The sequence below is a fragment of the Mesoplodon densirostris genome, chromosome 14 (genome assembly GCF_025265405.1).
Source record: "Mesoplodon densirostris isolate mMesDen1 chromosome 14, mMesDen1 primary haplotype, whole genome shotgun sequence".
NCBI classification, from domain to species: Eukaryota; Metazoa; Chordata; class Mammalia; order Artiodactyla; family Ziphiidae; genus Mesoplodon; species Mesoplodon densirostris.
The window spans coordinates 79674537-79694976 of record NC_082674.1 but is presented as its reverse complement, the minus strand read 5'-3'; the positions used below and the strand labels follow the sequence as shown (position 1 = coordinate 79694976).

The window sequence follows — 20440 nt, the reverse complement described above, 5'->3', positions numbered from 1 at the left end:
TTTACAATGTAGTGTGAAACCCTGATAGAGAAGTACAGGAAGCTATGCAAACACATATTTTTCTAATTTACAGTTTCCGTGAAATTAATGGACGTAAATCCTGAAATGGCTAGGCAGTGAAGCTGAGGGCAGAGCTTGAAGTCTTCGCTGGGCTCTATAAAAACAATTTAGGAGTTAACTCAAATATGTTCAATTTAGTTTGGCAGATGTCTGATTTTGGAGGAGACCATGCCTATTCCAATTTCTGAGAATATCATGCTTAAAAGTTGTTTATAAAAGGTACTATTCTATTGCACTAAAAGAAAAATTATCTTTAACTTAGACCAACCATGTGTGTTGGTTCTTTGTTTGGATTTAAAATCTCTTACTGACATGCTAATTATTTTGCCTGTTGAATCAAGTCTAATAATAAAAGTGACCTGAAAAAAAAAGAGGTACTTTTCTGGTACAGCCACTTTGGAGGACAGTTTGGTGGTTTCTTACAAAACTAAACATTACTCTTACCGTAAGATGCGGCAATCAGGGCTCCTTGGTGTTTACCCAAAGGAGTTGAAACTTAGGTCCACACAGAAACCTGCACATGGATGTTTATAGCAGCTTTATTCATAATTGCCAGAACTTGGAAACAACCAAGATGTCCTTCAGTAGATGTATGGATAGGGAAAGTGTGCTTATATCCAGACAGTGGACTAAATAAAAAGCAATGAGCCATTAAGCTGCACATGTAGAGGGGCAACGTATATATGGAAATCTCAGTGCCTCCTCGCAATTTGTTGTAAACATAAAACTGCTCTCAAAAAATAAAGTATTAGAAAAAAAAGTACTCGTGGTGACTAAGTGGTGCGCACCGTCTCAGAACGATTTCTTTCATGTTTGTGTATGGGTTCTGAGTACAGGGAGGTTTATCTCATTGCCAGACACAGTTGGCACGGGACTCCATCCTGGGTAAAAAGTGGCCACTCCAGTGGCAAACCTGGAATCCAGCGTTCACCTTCATATCTGGTTTAGTTATGGTAAAGATGGCTGTCACAATAATTGCCCAGCTTTCCTCCTAGGAACTGAAGCCAGTTAGATTTCTTTCACAGAATTGTTCCCCTTGAAGCAGGTTTTGTTTTCAGACAGATAAATCAAAAGAACATTAGGACATTCCCTTTAGGACTTAGGAGTTTGGTCTCAGTCAGTTTGTTATTAGAGTGATTTTCAAACCTGTTTTTACCTTTGGCTGCTTTCCACTGAATCCATTTGAAAATGCATTAGTGGAATCCTTTTCTCTTAACAGGGCTTTCCCAAGGTTCTCTTTCAGATTATTCCATTATACTTTTCTTGTGCTTCCAAATAGTTTGTAGAAATTATTTTTCCTTGGGGCATACTGAAGACTCTCTCAGTGTTAATTAATTGACCTTATATTACTAGTATCTATCATTTATAAACTTAGCAAACTAAGTTGCTACCATTCGAAAATATCGATTGATTTCAAGGATGGGGCATAGAAGTTCAGCTGGTAAATTCCAAATGCCCTCTCTCCAGCTTGGGCTCTGCTTTTCTGTTCCTTAACCTTCTGCTTACTTTGTTGTCTACTGACTGTAGAAACAAACATGTCTGGATGGATAGGAGTTATGGTTTGCATTTTTTAGTTTTTTTAAAAAATTGAGTTAAAGTTCTCATACCATAAAAATCACCCTTTTAAAGTGTGTATTTCACTAGCTTTTAGTACATTCAGAGTTGTGCAGCCATAACCGTTATCTAATTCCAGAACATTTTCATCACTCCCAGAAGAAACCTCATATCACTAACAGTCACTCTCTATTCCACCCTTCCCCCACCCCCTGGCAACCACGAACCTCCTTGCCTATCTGGACATTTCATAGCAGTAGAATTAAAGAATTTGTGGCCTTTTGTGTCTGGCTTATTTCACTTAATGTTTTCAAGGTTCCTCCATGTTGTAGCATATATCAGCATTCCTTTTTATAGCTGAATAATACTCTGTCATATGGATTTGCCACATTTTGTTTATCCATTCATCATTTGGACATTTGGATTGCTTCCATTTTGGAGCCATTAAGTGCTGCTATGAACATGTATAAGTTCGTGTACGGACATACGTTTTCATTTCTCTTGGGTGTATACCTCGGAGTGGAATTCTTGGGTCATGTGGTAACTTTGTTTCACTTTCTGAGGAATGTTTTCTACCACTTTTGCACCATTTTACATTCCATCAGCAATGGATGTGGGTCTGAGTCTCTATATTCTTGCCAACACTTGTTGTTGCCCATCTTTTTTGTTAGAGCTATCCCAGTGGATGTGAACTAGTTTCTCACTGTAGTTTTTTTTTTTTAATAAATTTTATTTATTTATTTATTTATTTATTTTTGGCTGTGTTGGGTCTTCATTGCTGCGCACAGGCTTTCTCTAGTTGTGGCGAGCGGGGACTACTCTTCCTTGGGGTGCCAGCTTGGAGCATGGGTTCTAGGCACGCAGTCTTCAGTATTTGTGGCACTTGGGCTCAGTTGTGGCTCACGGGCTTAGTGGCTCCGCAGCATGTGGGATCTTCCAGGACCAGGGATCGAACCTGCGTCCCCTGCATTGGCAGGCGAATTCTTAACCACTGTGCCACCAGGGAAGTCCCTTTCACTGTAGTTTTGGTTTGCATTTCCCTGTTGATTAAAGATGTTGAGGACCTTTTCCTGTGCTTATTTGTATATCTTTTTTTTTTTTTTTTTTGACTGCACTACACAGCTTGTGGGATGTTAGTTCCCTGACCAGGGATTGAACCCGGGCCACGGCAGTGAAAGGACCGAGTTCTAGCCGCTGGACCAGCAGGGAATTCCCAGTACATCTTATTTGGAAAAAATGTCTATTCAGATTCTTTGCCCATTTTTTAATTGGGTTATTCATCTTAATATTGATAAGTTGTAAGAGTTCTTTGTGTATTCTAGATACTAGACCCTTATCTGGTATATGATTTGCAGGTATTTTCACCCATTCTGTGGGTTCTCTTTTCATTTTCTTGGTATTGTGTGAAGCACAAAAATTTAGTCTTGATGAAGTCCAATTTAATTATTTTTTCTTTGGTTGCTTTTGCTTTTGGTGCCATATCTCAGAAACCATTGCCCAATCCAGGATCAAGAATACACCCACTTTCTTCCAAGAATTCGGCAGTTTCAGCTCTTACATTTCAGTCTTCATTCCATTTTGATTTAATTTTTCTCTATGGTATGATTCTTTTGCATATGGATAGCTCGTTATCCCAGCACCATTTGTTCAATATGACTTTCTTTTTAACTTTTCCCCCCTTTACTTACCATCAATCCAAATACTTATATTAATAGTGCCTGCAGATGTGCAAGGCATATAAGACTGTGGAGTACACAGTTTACAATAAGAACTTGTCTTCCCTTTGGGTCTTACATCTAGTTGAGATTGATGGTGGCATATATACATGAAATCGTTAAATAGTGTATGATTCCGTGCCAGAGGAGTGGTGGAGAGAACAGAATTCATTAGGAACTGAGAAGACTGAGTGAGTCTGTGTGGGCAGAGAAGTGCATAGAGAAGATAAAGCCATTGACCTTAGATAAGGTTTAGATACAGAAAGACCAGAAATGGTCAGAGCAGAGCTTACTGAAGCAGTTAGATTCTTTTGGCCCCAAGTATGTATGGGACACCTTTTAGACAGATTTTAAAATTTTCCTGGATTACCAAGTATTCTCTTAGCCTAAACTGTGTTATTAGAAATTGGAAGCACCTGATATGTACTTTGTGCAGTTGTATTTAGAAGTAAGGGTAGTTTCTATTTTGGCCACCCCACATTGGATTGGGTACCTTACGGGCACTATCTCCAGTTTACTTATCTTTTTACTTCTCTCAGTGGTTGTCATTGAGCCAGACTTATTATATTCCCTCTTCACAGTCCCTACAGTCTTTGAGATTTCTTTTCTTAAAACTCTGGAAAAACTATTCTTGTCCTGGTCACTGATTACTTCTGTACTGTAGGTCAGTGGTCAGCTCTCAGTCCACATCTTACTTGATACATAGCAGCACATTTAACGCAGTTGGTTACTCCCTCCTCCTTGGCACATTTTCTTCACTTGGCTTTCTGAACACCATACTTCCTGATTTTCCTCCCACACCAGCGTTAGTATTTCAATAGTCTTTGTTAGTCCCCTCTTCCAGTTCTACTTTGTCTTGGTCTCATAAACTTGGAGTTCCCAGGACTCTCCCTCCTTTTATCACTTCTGGGTGTCTGCCCCGGCTCTCTCTTGTTGATTTCATTTAGTATCTTATGTGTATGTATGCCAGTAACTCACAAATTTGTATCCAACCTTGACCTTATTCTTGAACTCCAGGTTTATATATCCGACTCACTTTTACACATATGCACTGGGGTGACTACTCAACATCTCAGCTTTCACAAGCCCCAAACTGAACTCTTTTATGTCTCCCTCCCCTTCATAACTGCTCAGCCTTTAATCTTTTTCATCTGAAGACAGCTTTGTCTTTCTGGTTGACTTGGGGTGAAAACCTTGGAGTCATCTGTGAGTCCTTTCCTTCCCTCATACCCAGGCAAAATCCTGTTGGCTTTGCCCTCAGAATATGTCCGGAATCCGACCACTTCTCACCACCTCCACACCTAACACCCTGGGCTGAGCCACTGTTCTCATCTGGATTGCGGCCACAGCCTCCTGACTCATCGCCCGGCTTCTGTCTTGTACTCCTATCATCAGCCAGAATGACTGTATTAAAATGTTAGGTCAGTTTATGTAGCTGTTCTGCTCAGAACTTTGCAATGGGCATTCCTATCCCTCAAAGAAAGTAAAAGGCAAAGACTTTACAGTACCAGAAAGGCCCTACAAGATCAGGACCCCCGCCCTGGTCTCCTGGGCTTCCTCTCCTACTGATTTCCTTTGCCAGAAATCTACTTTAGCCACACTGGCCTCTTTGCTATTTCTTGAATAATCTAGGTATATTTCTGCAATAGGGCTTTGTCCCCCTCAGTCTGGAATGCTTTCCTCTGTAGGGGAGGAAAAATAATTTTCTTTCTACCCTTGCAAGTTCTTGGCTGAGAATACTATATTAAAAGACAGATTAACCAGTGAAAAACAGACAGTTTGTTAACACGTATACCTCATGTGTATGTGGGAGATTCTCAGGGAAAAATGAGTAACTCAAAGAGGTGGCTTAGAATTCAGGCTTAAATACCATCTTCAGCTAAAGACAAAAGAAAGGTTGGTATGGGGAGGCCAGTAATGGAGAGGTTACCAGGAAAAGCACAATAAACAAGAATAAGGTTTGTTATACAGATCTAAGTCTGAGCTGTCATCATGATAAAAAAAAATTTCTTTAGAGGTTTAGAGTCATTCTTCTCTGCCTGGTACATTGAGGGAGATACCCTTACAAATGGAGATTTGTTTTATAAGTTTAAATTTCCTTTACCAAAGGGTAACTTGTACTCTGTTCTCAGAGCTTCTGTGTCTGCTGTTTCTCAGAATAATCAGCTCAAAATCATTCTTACGCCAAAGAAGCTGTTTTGGGGTGGCATATTCTCCTGCCCTTCACCCCCCGAGGTATCCACGTGGCTAATTCCCTCGCTTCTTTCAAGTCTTTGCTCATATGTCACTTTCTCAGTGAGGCCTACAATGTCCACCTGTTTAAGATTACAATTGCTCAAGCCACATACACTCCCCACTTGTTTTACTCGGCTTCCCCCGACCCCTGCCAGTGGCACGTATCCTTTTTTGTCATACTGTATAATTGACTAACTTTGTGTTTAGCTTCCTCACCAGAAAGTAAGTTTTAGGGTGGAGATTTTTGCCTGTACACTTCTATACCTGTCACATAATTGAGTGCTCAATAAATAGCTGTTGAATGAATAAACATCCTAAGGCTACTGTACTTTCAGGCTTTTTTTTTTTTTTTTTTTTAACTTGGCTGCGCTGGGTCTTAGCGCAGCCAAATTTCTGATATAAATTAAAAGTTTAAGAACCACCAGTATGAGCAGGATTTCAGGAGCCAGGTCTGTTGCTTACAGGTATGGATGTGTAGATCTATGAGGTAATTGACAAGTATTACTGAATTTGTTCTCTCTTGGTTCTTCTCTTTCTCTTCCTCCTCCCTATTTCCTGAGGAAGTAACACAGGGAAAGAGGATGTAAACTGTAGTGACTTCCAGTTGATTAATTGCACGTGTCAGGGTCCCCAAGACTACCTTTAGGTTCTAGTGATTACCAGGAGGATGCACTGGACTCAGCAGGTAGTCATACCCATACTTACGGCTAACATTTATTACAGCAAAAAGATACAAGGCAAAAATCAGCCAAGGGAAAAGTCACATGGGGCAGAGTCCAGAGGAAACCAGGAGAAAGCTTCCAAGAGTCCTCTCCTAGCGGAGTCACACAGGGCACGCTTAATTCCTCTAACATCAAATCCTAACAAGTGTGAAGTGTTACCTACCAGGGAAGCTCCTTTAGAGACACAGTATTCAGGTGTTTACTGGGTACTTGTCATACAGGCACCCTCTGTCTAGCAGATACCGAAATTGCAGGGATGCCAAGAAGAAAAGTAGTTCAGCACAAACCACATTATACAAACAGTTGAGGCACAGTGAGCCATTCTTAACCAGTTAGGGTGGTAGGAACCCTCCGGTTCCAGGCCTGCTTGCAAGGTTGACCCTTGACTGGCATCTGGGAACTTGGATTTCAGGAGGGTTCCTACCCCCTAACTGGTTAAGAATGGCTCACTAGTGCTTACAGGTGGGGATATGTTAACTCTTTTCTGCCGTGTTTCTCTTTTCACTGTTTTCATCATGGTATCCAAAGAAGTTTGTTTTTTCTTCTTTATGTAGAACATAAAGCATTTAGATTTATCTCTCTTTAGGACATTTAGTAATAATCAAAATGTGAGAATGACTTGGACAGTTTAAGTGGATTGAATAAGTGAGTTTATTCATGGAGGCATAGTTTCTGGAAAATGCCTTCAAGTATTATTGTCTCCTGATTTTAGTAATTACAAAAGTGGTTTATTTCATAGTAAAATTTTAAAATTTATTCCAAACGATAAAAAATTAAAATAGCTTTCTTAGAATTCACTTGAAAAATATTATCTATGAATGTGACCATCTGTTCAAAGCAGACACTGATTTTTCTTCACTTTACTTCCATCTTTCATGTTCCAAAGGGCCAATTTGTAACTTGGCATCTTTGGATTTGCTTTTGGGAATAACCAATCTTCTTCCTTTCTTTCTTTTTTATAGGTCAAGATGCTGAATTATCAGGGACGCTTTCACTTGTTTTGACACAGTGCTGTAAGAGAATAAAGGATACTGTTCAAAAATTGGCCTCAGACCACAAAGACATCCACAGCAGTGTTTCTCGGGTTGGAAAAGCCATTGATAAGGTATGGTGTTGAGGGGAGTGTCTGTTGTGTTTTTTTTTTTTTTTTTTTTTTGCGGTATGCGGGCCTCTCACTGTTGTGGCCTCCCCCGTCGCGGAGCACAGGCTCCGGACGCGCAGGCTCCGGACGCGCAGGCTCAGCGGCCATGGCTCACGGGCCCAGCCGCTCCGCGGCATATGGGATCCTCCCAGACCGGGGCACGAACCCGTATCCCCTGCATCGGCAGGCGGACTCTCAACCACTTGCGCCACCAGGGAGGCCCTCTGTTGTGTTTTAGCATCATCCTTCATATTCTGTCACTGCTTCAATAACATTAGCTTTCTCAGATTATTTTATGTTGTTTCTTTTATCCTTGCTTTTTAATAAACTTCTGCAGATCTGGTTTTACTGTGTTATTCTTAAAGTTCCCTGTTGCTGTTATTTAAAAACAAAAAGAAAACAAACCAAAAACCTCTTTTTACAACCTTGTTTTCTACCCATTTGCTTAAATGATTACCGCTCCTAGTGTCATGATGAGTAAATTTCCAAGAAATTTTAACTTACTATGAGGGAGTTTGTTTATAGAAGTAACTTTTCCTACTTCCTGAGTAATTCCCAGGCCATGACTCTGTCTCTGTTATGGGATGATGAGGATGACACGCTTGCATCTGTCTCCCCTGCAGCATCGTAACTCTTGTTGTCTTCCTGTGAGCATGCTCGTCACTTTTCTCCAGTGTTGCTTTCTGTGTGAGTGGGTTGGTTGCTAGCTAGCAAGGCCTGTCACTTGTATTGGGTGATTTTTCTTTTTAAATTTTCATTGGAATATAGTTGCTCTTGTGACATCTCTTAAATCTTTAACTTGGTGGTTTACTTGTAAGCAGTTTTCACTTTTAGCCCTGGGCCAGTTTTGCCCTTGGCATTCATAGTCCTAGTGGCGACTGAGAGAAGTGGCCCAAGGTTACTGTGTGATACCTCTGACTCTTTCAGAGGAGTTTGAAATAGTCAAACACTGGGGAGTTTGTGACTGGTTATGGACATTTTTGTTCACACATTGTAAACTTCCGGGAGGGTAGGAAGAACTTTTGGGGAGAGCTGTTTGTAGTAAAACCAGTCTTATGAACTGCTCCATGTGTATACATGAGAACAGCAGCTGTAACGTAGAAACTCGTGGAATCCAGAGAGTGGCTCTAACTCGTGGGCAAGTCTCTTAAAAAGAATCCTACAGAGCAGTCGTATTGAACAGCTAGGCTCGAGGCAGCCTCAGTGAGCACTAGATGCTCGTAAGGAGACGTGGTTAACCGGTAGGTACGGTGTGACAGGACTGTGCGTGGTGGGGCTCTGGGGACTGTTGGGGTAGCTGTGCCTTCAGAAGTGTTAGTGACCTTTTGGAGAGCTCTCACCACTCCCACGGCACCGTGGGCTTCGCCTCAGCCCAAGAGGCAGAGGAGTGGTGTTGGCGGCAGCAACCTCCTTTTTGGGTCAGTGATGGCCGTTGCCAGCAGAGGCTGGGAGGGCAGCAAGTGTTCTCTGAAATAGCTTTGAGGTTGTGATGCCTGTTTGTTAATTGCAGGGGAGTGCACACAGCTTTGGAAGTGGCTTCAGCCTCAGACTTCTGGGGGCTGTGGCGCTGGATGCGGTCAGCTGGTACGTGAAGTGATCGTTGGCATGTACTGCTTAAAGACCTCCTGGAATGGTGATGGGGGCACTTTAGAGGGGGTCTTAAATCACTGTGGGTGAGGAACCCTCTGTTTCTTTAGGGTGAGGTAACTACTGGTGGTGTTTAGGAAGCTTCGGATTTTGGTGGCCGACAGTGACCAAGGCGTTCTAATGATGGTTCAGACCCCAGGAGGTTCCTGGAGGCGTTGACCACCAGGCTGCCTGCAGTTATGCCAGTGTCGGGGGACAGCAGGACCTGAACATGCCGTGACAGTGAGGGTAACTGACGCTTCCAAAGCAGCCAATCAGAGAAAGCGTCTGAGAAAAGATCCCAGATTCTGGGAATAGGTAGGGACGGCCTCAGCAGTCGTACCTCAAATGTGCGGACTACTGGCCGCCAGGACTTGGAACATTTGGGCACATAATTCAGGAGCTTTGCATTCTGCCACTGGTAGGGTGACCAGACGTCCTCATTTCCTAGCTTATGTCTTGTCCTGTCATAATTATCATCAGAACCCTCTTTTACTCTTGTCCCCCAGCTACTGGTGACTTGCTAAACATGTCTTCCTCCTGATCTGGCAAGTCTTTATAGATATTCATAAGGGTTATCATAGTTTGGCTAATCTTTGAGACAAAGCATTTAAATGTAGTTGGTGCTAGAAATGGATGTATCTTTTTGAGATTGGATAACAAGGGAACACATAGTGAGTAATCTATATTCTGACTGTTTTAGGGGGGATGTGTTTGAGGTGAATGTTGCTAATTAAATATTTTAATTTACTCATTTCTCTTTTGAATATATTTTTCAGGTACTTGGAAGTTATAAGGGCTTTTTCAAGTAATTTCTTTTTTTTTTTGGTAGGTTTTATGTTCCTGTGAAAGTAGTTTAGGTTCTAGGTGACCCGGATTCTCGATTCTTCTGATTTGTCATATGAATAAGATCATTAAGTTGATACTGGTGATATTTGTTGAATTATAGTCCTGGGGCACAGCAGAAAGCTTGGATCTCTTAGCCCAGTTCGCTAACATTTTCCAGTGCATTCTCTCCCCTTTTTTGGGGTGGGGGGGCATCTACTTAGCCTCAGCTGTAAACGAAGCTGTTACCCTGTTAGAACTACCTAGACCTTGTACATGAGCTTTCCATGCATATGAGGAACTCTGTGTTGGCTGTTGTTGTCTAAGACTCCATTGCCTTGTAAAGTCTTCCTGCTCTTCTAGTTTGCACCTGGTAAATATGTGCAAGCTTCTGGGGCCGCCTGCTATAAAGGCTGGGTGGACTTGTGTGGACTGGTAAACAAACAGGATGAAGCTGAAGCCATTGTGGCTGAAGCCTTTAAAGGCTCAAGCCTTTACACAACAAACAGCCTTGAGTAATAAACTGGAATGTCATCCAGCGGCCTGTGAGTACCATGTTATGGACACATGTTCCCACCCTGCTGAGAGGAGGACAGTAAAGAAGCCGGTGACTCCTTTATGAGCAGGTTGGTTGTTGAGTGAGGAACTTCAGTAAATTTTTGACATGCTTAAATGATTTATTTTTTCCTTTAATGTTTCAGTGCTCCTTTTAAAGTTCTTTAGTCATCACTTCGCTGAAAATGTACACAGAAAAGAAGTTTATGATGTTAACCAAGACTTTCTGGCTTTTAATTATTGCCAACATAAAAAGTTATTGAAGATTTCTGCTTCAACGTGTTGACTATTTCCAGATGCTTGTAGTATAATCATAGTTTATAATATATAATAACAACAACCATTGGGTTTTGTGGTAAAATTTCTTTAAAATGTGTTTTTATTATTTATTTTATAATTTTTAAATTCCTTCTCTATTTTAAGAAAATCTAGAATTCTCTCCGGTTTAGTGTATTTTATTTAGTGTGTTACTTAGTCCTTTGACTTTTTTAAAGTTTAATTCCTAAGAAAAGTCAATAAAAGCAATTATTGCTTTAGACTCGTGTGTGTGTGTGTGTGTGTGTGTGTGTGTGTGTGTGTGTGAGAAATAGTGCTAAGATTTTAAAGAGTCTAAAATTTGCTGTGGGACAGTGGAAAGTGAAACATACAGTTCTTTAGAAGATTGTGGTCTAGTTTGTTCATGTAAGGGTGCTTTTTGTACACATAAAAGAACTGGAAAGATTCCGAGGCAAGATAAAGTAAGTTTGCATAGGATGGACTCTGCTTACTATAAAAAGGAAAGGGAAGATCATTATGCTCTTGATTAATCAAAGGTTTCTGGAGTTGATATTTTAAATTTGATTTGGAAGAATGGGTAAGATTTAGAGCAGCAGAGCAGTGAGGTGTGGTTCTTCTGTGGCACCCAGAAAGGAGCTGAACAGCTGAGAAAATGCTTGACTCCCGTTAAAGGCTCTCAGGGACTGACTGGATTGGAGCGGCTGCCCTTGTCAGGACTAGGACAAGATCAGGCTGGGGACAGGCCGGTGATGGAAGACCTCAGGGATTTGTTCCAAGGAGATGAGGGGGAAAGGGAGGGAACGATGAAAGCATGTGAGGATTTGCTTGCCTTCGTTAGATAGGATGAAATTAGACTAAGGAGAGGTCAGGAGTAGGAAGATACAGGTCTCACTTAATGGAGTGTTGACCGTGTTCCAGACACTGAGCTGAGAGCTTTACATACATTTATAGCCCATGATGCAGGTACATTATTCCCATTTCACATATGAGGAAACTAAGATTCAGAAATATTAAGTAACATACCCCAGATGTACAGCTTGGAAGTGGCGAATTGATGTTTGGGAAAAGCTATCACTCAAGAGTTTGTTCTTAAACACTGTGCTGTGCTAGGAAATCAGGCCATTGCAGGGCTGGTAATGTTTTAAGGGGGAAAATCTTCTGCCACTAGATGGAGCATCTACACTGGTGAGGCAACATGATGACTGTTTAAAAAATGGAGTAAGGCTATAAAAAGTGAAATAGAGAATATTTTAAGATAGTCCTGGGTGAGCCGCTTGGAACTGCCTTTTATGTAGGTATGACTGGGGTATGAGAGGAGAAAAAGATACTGGCAGGAGAAAATTTGGGGGGTTTAACCTTAAAAAGTCATTTGGTTTGAGTGGGTGAGGTCAGATAAGTACTGGCTCTAAAGTTCTTACTATGTAATGGATAAATCCTTGTAGTAGAGAGACAGACGTCAACGAAGGAAGGAGATTAAGGAAGGAAATGAAGGAAATTAAAAAGGCTAGAAAATTTAGTCTAAGATGAAAAAGCCAAGTTTTGAGTTCTGAAATACAGGCAGATAGTTTGATTTATGTTTTGGGTGGAATTTTTAGAAATTATTGAAAAGGAGTGGTGAACAAAGTTATAAAAAGGCAACAGTGATTAGAAGCTAGGAACAAATTCCCTAAAAATAAAACATGTCAAACTAACTGCCTTCCCCCACTCCCCACCACCAATTACTAGCAAGGCATTTAATAAAAATCTCATATTTTTGTGGTCAGGATGGAAGATGTTCCTTTTTAAATTATGTGGTTTGAATAGGAGCAGCCGTGTTGATACCGTGTCCACTTCGGCCACAGTGCTGCATGGTGTGAGGATGGGCCTAAGCCATCCAGGCTTGGCCACCTTCGTTTGCTCCAGGGTGGGTACCTCAACGTCCTTCCCGAGGATCTTTCTCATTGGAGCCCTTATGGAAAGAAGGGCTGGAAATACGTGAGCCCTGGAGTGATTCGTAGCCCTTGAAAGAATCTGGTCTCTTGTGGGAAGCAAAACCACATGTCGCGAGAAAAGGGAAGGGACATCTTTGGAGACCCGTTTGTCCTCCTGTCTACCCCTGGTTACCTGTGTCTCTTTTTAAGTCCAACTTGCTTGGGCAAAAGAGATTTCTGTTTGTAGGAACCCAGAGTCCTGACTTAGGCAGCTAGTTGCTCTCCGGGTCTCTTCACTTGTACTGGGCTTCAGTTTCTGTGAAACGATATTGGTTTTGCCCTTTTCAGTCTGAAGATCATTCTCAGAAGAGAGGAGTTGAGTTCCGCTTTCTCTGCCACGTGTCCCATTACATTATTAGTTTTAGGCTCTGAGCAGAATGAAACTCCATTATTTAGTTGGTAATGATAATTATTTGTTGAATTACAGTCTAGTCCACAGAGGAAAGCCTGGACCTTTGCAGTCAGGTCTCAGATGAGGATACAGGATCAGAGAGCCCCACTGGATCTGGAGGGGGTACAAACCCACTTTTGCCTGAGTCTAGATGAAACAGCTTGCTTGGTCTAGCATCCAAGTTAGGTTGGGTTGAGAGGGGAAACAGACCCTATACCTATTAAGCTGTGCCAACTAATCCAGTCTGTAATTGTATTCAAGTGATTTTAAATTACTGAATTTATTATTAATGCCTCTGTTAAAGTGCTTTTGTGTTTTTATTTTTATTTATGTTTTCTAAAATGAAGCTCTTTTAAATGGAGAATCAAGATTTGGTGGCAAGGCCTGGCCCTCAGATTCAGCATCTGCGTTATTGAAGGCTTACCAGGGGATAGGTACTGATAGTAGATATCTTCATGTACGTTATTTAATTTAGTCTTTAGCAATACCTTGTGAGGTAGAGATTGTGGTCGGCACACACAGATGTGAAAACTAAGACTTTGGTTAAGTAACCTGCCTGAGATCACAGAACTAGAAAGCAAATGGAAGAGCTGGGATAAAAGCCCAGATTTTAAGACTTTGAAGAGCCTTTCCCAGCTGGAGTTCTTTGAAAAAATTAATTCCTAGTACCCTGAGGGCACCCACTATATGTATGCATTTCTGTCCTGTGCTTCTAGAGTGGTAAGAGGTGTGTGCCTCTTACCAGAATTAGTAAATAGTCGCTCAGATTTCTGTAGTTGGTTCAGATAAGGAGGAAGTTGACTGACCAGAGCAGAGAGGTATGTGAAATAACATGTAAAATAACTGTGAAGGATGGGGATGTAAATGTGACAGGTGGTTAGATTGTGGGGCATAAGGATCTTAAAAGCCCAGCAGAGTAGTTTGGCACATGTCTGGCCATGCCACATGACTCCCCTTTGTTTATAAAGAAATAACTTATCAGTGTGCATCCCCTAACCTCCCCCCACCTTCCTTGATCTGGCTAATCTACCTGTCTCTTAACTTTGAAAACTAAAGGAGAGGTATGAATATCATGCAGAGGAGAGACTGGAATGTCTAAAAGGAGCAACATTTATAAATGCTCATTATGAGACACTACTAAATTTATTTTCCAACCCATAGTTGGCAAAGCACTGCTGTCTGGTATATACCTACATATGGATTATTTTATTACAGGGCGTATACCTCATCATCACCTTTACTAAGTTTACTAGTAAAAATTTAGCAATTTTCCCCTAAAGGGTTTGTGTATAACAATGTATAGTCCTACTGAACATATATAACAGTTTCTGTTTCCTCAATTCCTACTTACACTTGGTATTATCAGACTTTTTTTTTTTTTTTTTTTTTTTGCGGTACGCGGGCCTCTCACTGTTGTGGCCTCTCCCGTTGCGGAGCACAGGCTCCGGACACGCAGGCTCAGCGGCCATGGCTCACGGGCCCAGCCGCTCCACGGCATGTGGGATCTTCCCGGACCGGGGCACGAACCCGTGTCCCCTGCATCGGCAGGTGGACTCTCAACCACTGCGCCACCAGGGAAGCCCTATCAGACTTTAAAAAAATTTAAATCAATCAGATGGATGTGAAATAGTATCCATTTGTGTTAATTTGCATTTCCTTCATCATCTTTGAAGTTGAGCACCTTTTCATATGTTTGACCATATGAATTTTCTCCTTTTTGAATTTCTTGGTTATTTGTCCATTGTTTTCTACTGGGTTATTTGTCTTTTTTATTGATTGGTAGGAATTTTTTTTAAAAATACGTCTTTTGGATACTAATCTTTTTGGGGTTGTAGTGAAGTAGGTATCTTTTCCCAGCCTGCATGGAACCAGAATCCAGGTCTTTTTGTTCTCTGTTAAATATTCTTTGCAGTTTACCTCTCACTGCTAAATCAGATTAACTGGGTGCTTAGAAGGGAAGTTGATTCCTGGTGGGTGCAACAGTAGCACATAGTTAGGTTCACAGGCCAATTTTTCTTCAAAAGTAGGTGGAGAAGTTTAAAAAAAATGAACAGTATTAAAGAATTGGCACTTAGGAATTAAAACAAATGCTGAGTTTTATTGTGTATGGTTATCACTACCTGCTCAATAATTATAATTTCATAAAATGTATTTCAGAAATGGATTTGTTTTGGATAGTGAGCAATGAAAGCCAGTCCTTAAATCTAACCAATTTGTAAGCATGTTCATGATACGGCAGAGAGGTAGGATGGTTTTAGATTTCATGGTTTCATAGTGATGGTCTGTTAAAGTTATTTACTCCTCTGCCTAGCTTCCAGATTTTAAAACTTTTAATCCATCAAAAATGTGAATGATACTAAAAGTACATGAGGTGGTGTACGAATTTATGTGTCCTGATTTCTCTTTTTAAGCCATAATATCTTTTCTAGGCGGACACACCCTTGGATGTATGCTTTTTTGCTTTTGATTCTTTTTTGAATCCTGCCTTCACATTTAAGAACATCTTTCCACTTTTTTTTTCTTTTCCTTTAAAAATATAAAAGGAAAAAGTATAGTAAAACAGAAGTGGTAATAGACAGATGTTTCTCTTCACTAGCCACTTCTTGGCTGGTTTGCGGTGCTGCCAATTTCCTGGGCAGCCATGCAAATGAGTTTGGTCACCTAGCAACAGGGGCTAGAACTGATCCTTGCTCTGATGCAACAGTAAGAATGTACAGTTAAAACGAAAGGAGTTCTGATACTATATTGCATTTCCTCAACCTTTTTTTTTTAATAATTTCAGCTTTAATTTTTACTGCATGTGAGCAGAAAATAAGCTATGAAAAAAATTTACTTATCGACCTCAGTGGTTTAAACTGGAAAATCAGAACGGTAGAAGGGAGCTCAGAAATTTTCATCGAATGCATTGCTTATTCATGCTTAGTTGTATTTTCCAAGACTAGCAAATAAGTTCTAGAACTTGAACGTAGTAGAGGTATCCTGAGGGCAAGGGTATTCAATTTTTCTTACCACCTGTGTAGTAGTGACCATGGTACACATGATAGGAATAAAGTTACATGAAGAGCATCATTGTAAAACCATCTAAATTTGTTTAAATGTTAGACTCTTTCATTTTAAAGTCATCAAGTTTTCTAGATGAACATTTACCTTTGGCATGTATAGTAAGGAAAGATTTAAAGGAATTGTTTTGTTTGATTGGAGCAGTTACTGTCTGGTGGTAGCTATTAAAATCCTGACTCAGTATATACTACCAAAAAAATTGTCTGTTTTAATGTGGTCTGTGCTTTGAGCTGACCATTGTGTCTTCCAAAGTTTTTTTTCTTTCTTTCCTGCAGAATAATAGACACCTGATAAATGTGTTGGGGGTTGATGCGGTTGGGGAGTAATCATTGAATGAATACGTAGAAATCCGAAGGTTGTGTTTGGAGTGAATGAGGTTGATAGATCCGTGAGGAACCTTAATTAGTCTCCGTGATTCTTGCTTACAGGGTGCATTCAGCCAGTTATACAGTTATAGGCAGATTTCTGAGTTCATAATAAATTCTGTCATCTTCTGATACCCATTCCTTTAGTCATTTGAATGGCCATTTGTCAGGGGAAATAAAATATGGGAGAGTGTACATCAGTCACCCTTCTAGGCCTGTACCTTAGTCCAGAAGAGGAACAAGATAGCACCGTCTTCACTTCTAGTGTTCTAGTTGTCATAGACAGCATAAAGATGTAATAATTTGCTTAAAAGTATTGATGAACTGTTATGAAATCATCTCTCAACAGGTGGAATCTGATAAGCAGATGGGAAATTAGAGAACCTTATCCAGACAATTCTGGCTTTCCTTCAGTGCTAGATAGTCTATTCAGTATGGGCATGGAGACTATTGCTGTAGCATCTAGATACCCTGTATTATTTCCATTCTTTAGATTAAGTACCAGGCCAAGAAAGAGGTCTATAAAAAGAAAATGAATAAAAATGAAGGCTCAGGGTAATTTTGCTTTTTGTTTTTGTCTGAGTAATTCCAAATGTTAATGTGCATATTTAGTTTTAGGCTACTGACTTGACATCTAAGAATAGATAGTTCTTTAAAGAAAAATGGGCTTACTTTTGGAGAGGAGAGCTCTCCTGCATTGTAGTGATCGTAAACGGTAGGTGGTTTGCAGTTCTATTACTACCTGTTTGTGTATGTACTGTAAAATAATCCTGTGTCGTGTGGGCTGTATTTAAGCAATGATTGACGAAGATTGTAATTTCAGTAAATCTAAATGATCTCGTCTAATTAAATTCATGTGCTTCCAAAAAAAAAAAAAAAAAAAGAAAGAGAGAAAGAAAGAAATGCAAGAGGTTTACCAGGGGGTAATGCCTATGAAAGATAAGGCGGTGGAAGTAAAATTGGGCAGGGAAAGCCTTCAGAGGTAGCTTTGTTTTTCCTTCACTCTTGATGTTCCGAGTTGTCTTCTACTAGTATAATTTCCCTTCTATCAGGAGAACTTTTAGCAATTCTTTTAGAGCAGGTCTTCTGCCAACAAATTCAGCTTTCCTTCATCTGAGAATGTCTTTATTTCACCTTCATTCCTGAAGGATATTTTCACTCGGTACAAAATTTGGGGATGACAGTTCTTTTCTTCTAGTACTTGAAAAGCGTGCCACTTTCTTCTGGTCTCCGTGGTTTCTATCGAGAAATCTGTAGTCATTTGAATCATAGTTCCCCTATAAGCAGTGCATCACTTTTCTTGATAACTATTTCAAGATGTTTTCTTTGTCTTAAGTTTTTAACAGTTTGATTACGAAGTGTCTAAGTGTGGATTTCTTTGAATTCATCCTTTTAGGAGTCTGCTGAGCTTCTTGAATCTCTAGATTTATGTCTTTTGCGAGGTTTGGGAAATACTAAAAACATTTTTTTCTACACTATACTCTTCTGTTGTCCTAGCACTCCATTGACATGACTGTTAGATCTTTTGTTATTGTCATGCAGGGCCCTGCGGCTCTGTTCTTTGTTTTTCAATCTTTGGTTATTCACGTTAGATAATTTCTATTGATCTTCACTGAATTTTGCGCTGTCGCCTCTGCTCTGCTGTTGAGTCCATGCAACAAGTTTTTCATTTTGATTACTGTATCTTGTTTCTTGCTGAGGCTTTCTGTCTTTTATTTCAAAGTGTTTGCCCTTCCTTCTTGAAGCAATTTTATAATTGTTCTAACGTCTTTGATGATACCAACATCTGTCATCTTTGCATTGTTGTCTGTTGAACATCTTATGTGAATTTAGATTTTCCTAGGTCTTCATATGACAAATAATTTTGGATTGTATTTTGGACATTTTTAATAGTATGTTTTGAGCCTCTGGGTCTTGTTTAAGTTCTATGGAGAATATTAATGTTTTTCTTTTAGCGGACTTGACCTGGTGGGGTTCAGGCTACTCAGTCTTCTCTGAGTTTTAAAATAGTTTCAATGTCAGCTTCGTTTCCAAAGCCATTACAAAGCTATTCAGATATGTTCTGTTTGTGTGCCAACCAGTGGCCATTCTGGGACCTGGAAACTAGGGCTCTCTCTTAGTTCAGTTTTCAAAGTCTGTGGTATGCTGCTGAGGGTCAGACCCATGCCTGTATAACTTGAGGGTGAGCCCAGGAGTCCATAAACAGCTTGCTGGGGGGATCACTTTCCTGCATTCCTTCCTCTCTGTGATCTCCCTCCTACTTTTTTTTTTTTTTTTTTTTTGGTATGCAGGCCTCTCACTGTTGTGGCCTCTCCTGTTGTGGAGCGCAGGCTCCGGGTGCTCAGGCTCTCACGGGCCCAGCTGCTCCGCGGCATGTGGGATCTTCCCGGACCGGGGCGCGAACCCGTGTCCCCTGCATTGGCAGGCGGACTCTCAACCACTGCGCCACCAGGGAAGCCCTCCCTCCTACTTTATGGTTCTTGGGGGCTGCGTTTTTAGTTATCCAGCCAGAAATCTGGGGCTTTACTTACCCTGCTCTCCTGTATATTTACCATAACTCTGCCTACATCTGGGGCTACAAGGTGTAAGGACAGAGAGAAAAGGTGCAAGAGGGGTTTTTGCCCCTCACTCTTGGGACCATAGTTTCTCTGACTGGAGAGGAAGGATCCCTTTCTAAAGGGATCAGAGTTTTAGGTTGCCTGCTGTGGTAGACAGAGTTCTAAAGGTCTCCCAAGATTCTTGTCCCATGGTTATTCAGTCAGACATAATCTAGGTACTGCTCTGAAGGGTAGAAATAGAAACTGATTTAACTACAGACTGCCTTGAGCTACAGTACAAGAAAAGGGAGGGGAAAAAAGCATGTGATTTCCCCCACTCTCGATGTGGTAGGAGAATACACTCCTGTTCCCCATGCCAGAACCGAAGGGCTTCTCCTGGAGCACTCCGTCGACATCCTGGGTGCCAAGTTGTGGGTTTTGGCTGCATTGCATCCAGGCTAAGAGATATTGGAGGGAGAAAAGTAGTAAACTCACTGCCAGTTCTTTGCCTTCCTCCTCAGTCCACTTACTACTGTTCATTGTTTTGTTTCCTCAAGTAGCTACTCCATTCAGTCCTGATTTTGTAACTGCATTCAGTGGGAGAGACAGGTTGGGTTTTTAAGGATTTTTTTTTTTTTTTTTAACAAATGGAGTCATAATTTTGTAGTTTTGTAGAAGTTGCTTTTTTTCACTTAAGGTGTTATGGACATTATTCCATGTTAGTAGATACAGAGCAATGAACCCCACTTCTTAATTATGAATAGTAGTACTAGCATAATAGCAACTACCATTTCACTGAACCAATAAGGAAGTATATTCATTTATGAGGGCTGCTCTAACAAAGTACCACAGACTGGGTGGCTTACACCGACACTTATTTTCCCGCAGTTCTGGAGACTGGAAGTCCCGTATCAAGGTGTGGCAGGGTTGGTTTCTTCTGAGGCCTTTCTCCCTGACTTGTAGATAGCCATCTTCTTCTTGTGTCATCCTGTGGTGTCTTCGTCTGCTTGGGCTACCATAACAAAATTCCATAGACTGGGTGGTTTGAACAGCAGAAATGTGTTTTCTCATAGTTCTAGAGACTGAGAAGTCCAAGATCAAGGTGCTGGCCAATTAATTCATTGCCTGTTGAAGGCAGACACCCTCCTTCCTGGCTTGCAGATGACCACCTTCTCACTGTGTCCACATGTGGTGGAGAGCAAGCGAGCGAGTCCTGGTGTTTGTTCCTTGTCTTTACAAGAGCACCAGGCCTACCGGATTAGGGCCCCACCCTTGGGACTTCATTTAACCTTTAGCACTTTCTCCCAGACTCTGTCTCCAGATGCAGTCACACTGGTTGCTGGGGCTTCCATGTAGGAATTTGGGAGGGACACAGACGTTTGGTCTGTAACACATGGTTTTCCCTCTA

At 40.9% G+C, this 20440-nt stretch overlaps 1 protein-coding gene across 1 annotated transcript in view; it reads left to right on the top strand.

The window, feature by feature from the left end:
* The window catches only part of RMND5A (required for meiotic nuclear division 5 homolog A), a 53214-nt gene that overhangs the window by 13090 nt on the left and 19684 nt on the right, over positions 1-20440 (top strand). Inside the window, exon 2 of the mRNA XM_060117490.1 lies at positions 7249-7391. Within this exon, the coding sequence (XP_059973473.1) occupies positions 7249-7391 (143 nt within the window). The remainder of the gene's footprint in view (positions 1-7248; positions 7392-20440) is intronic.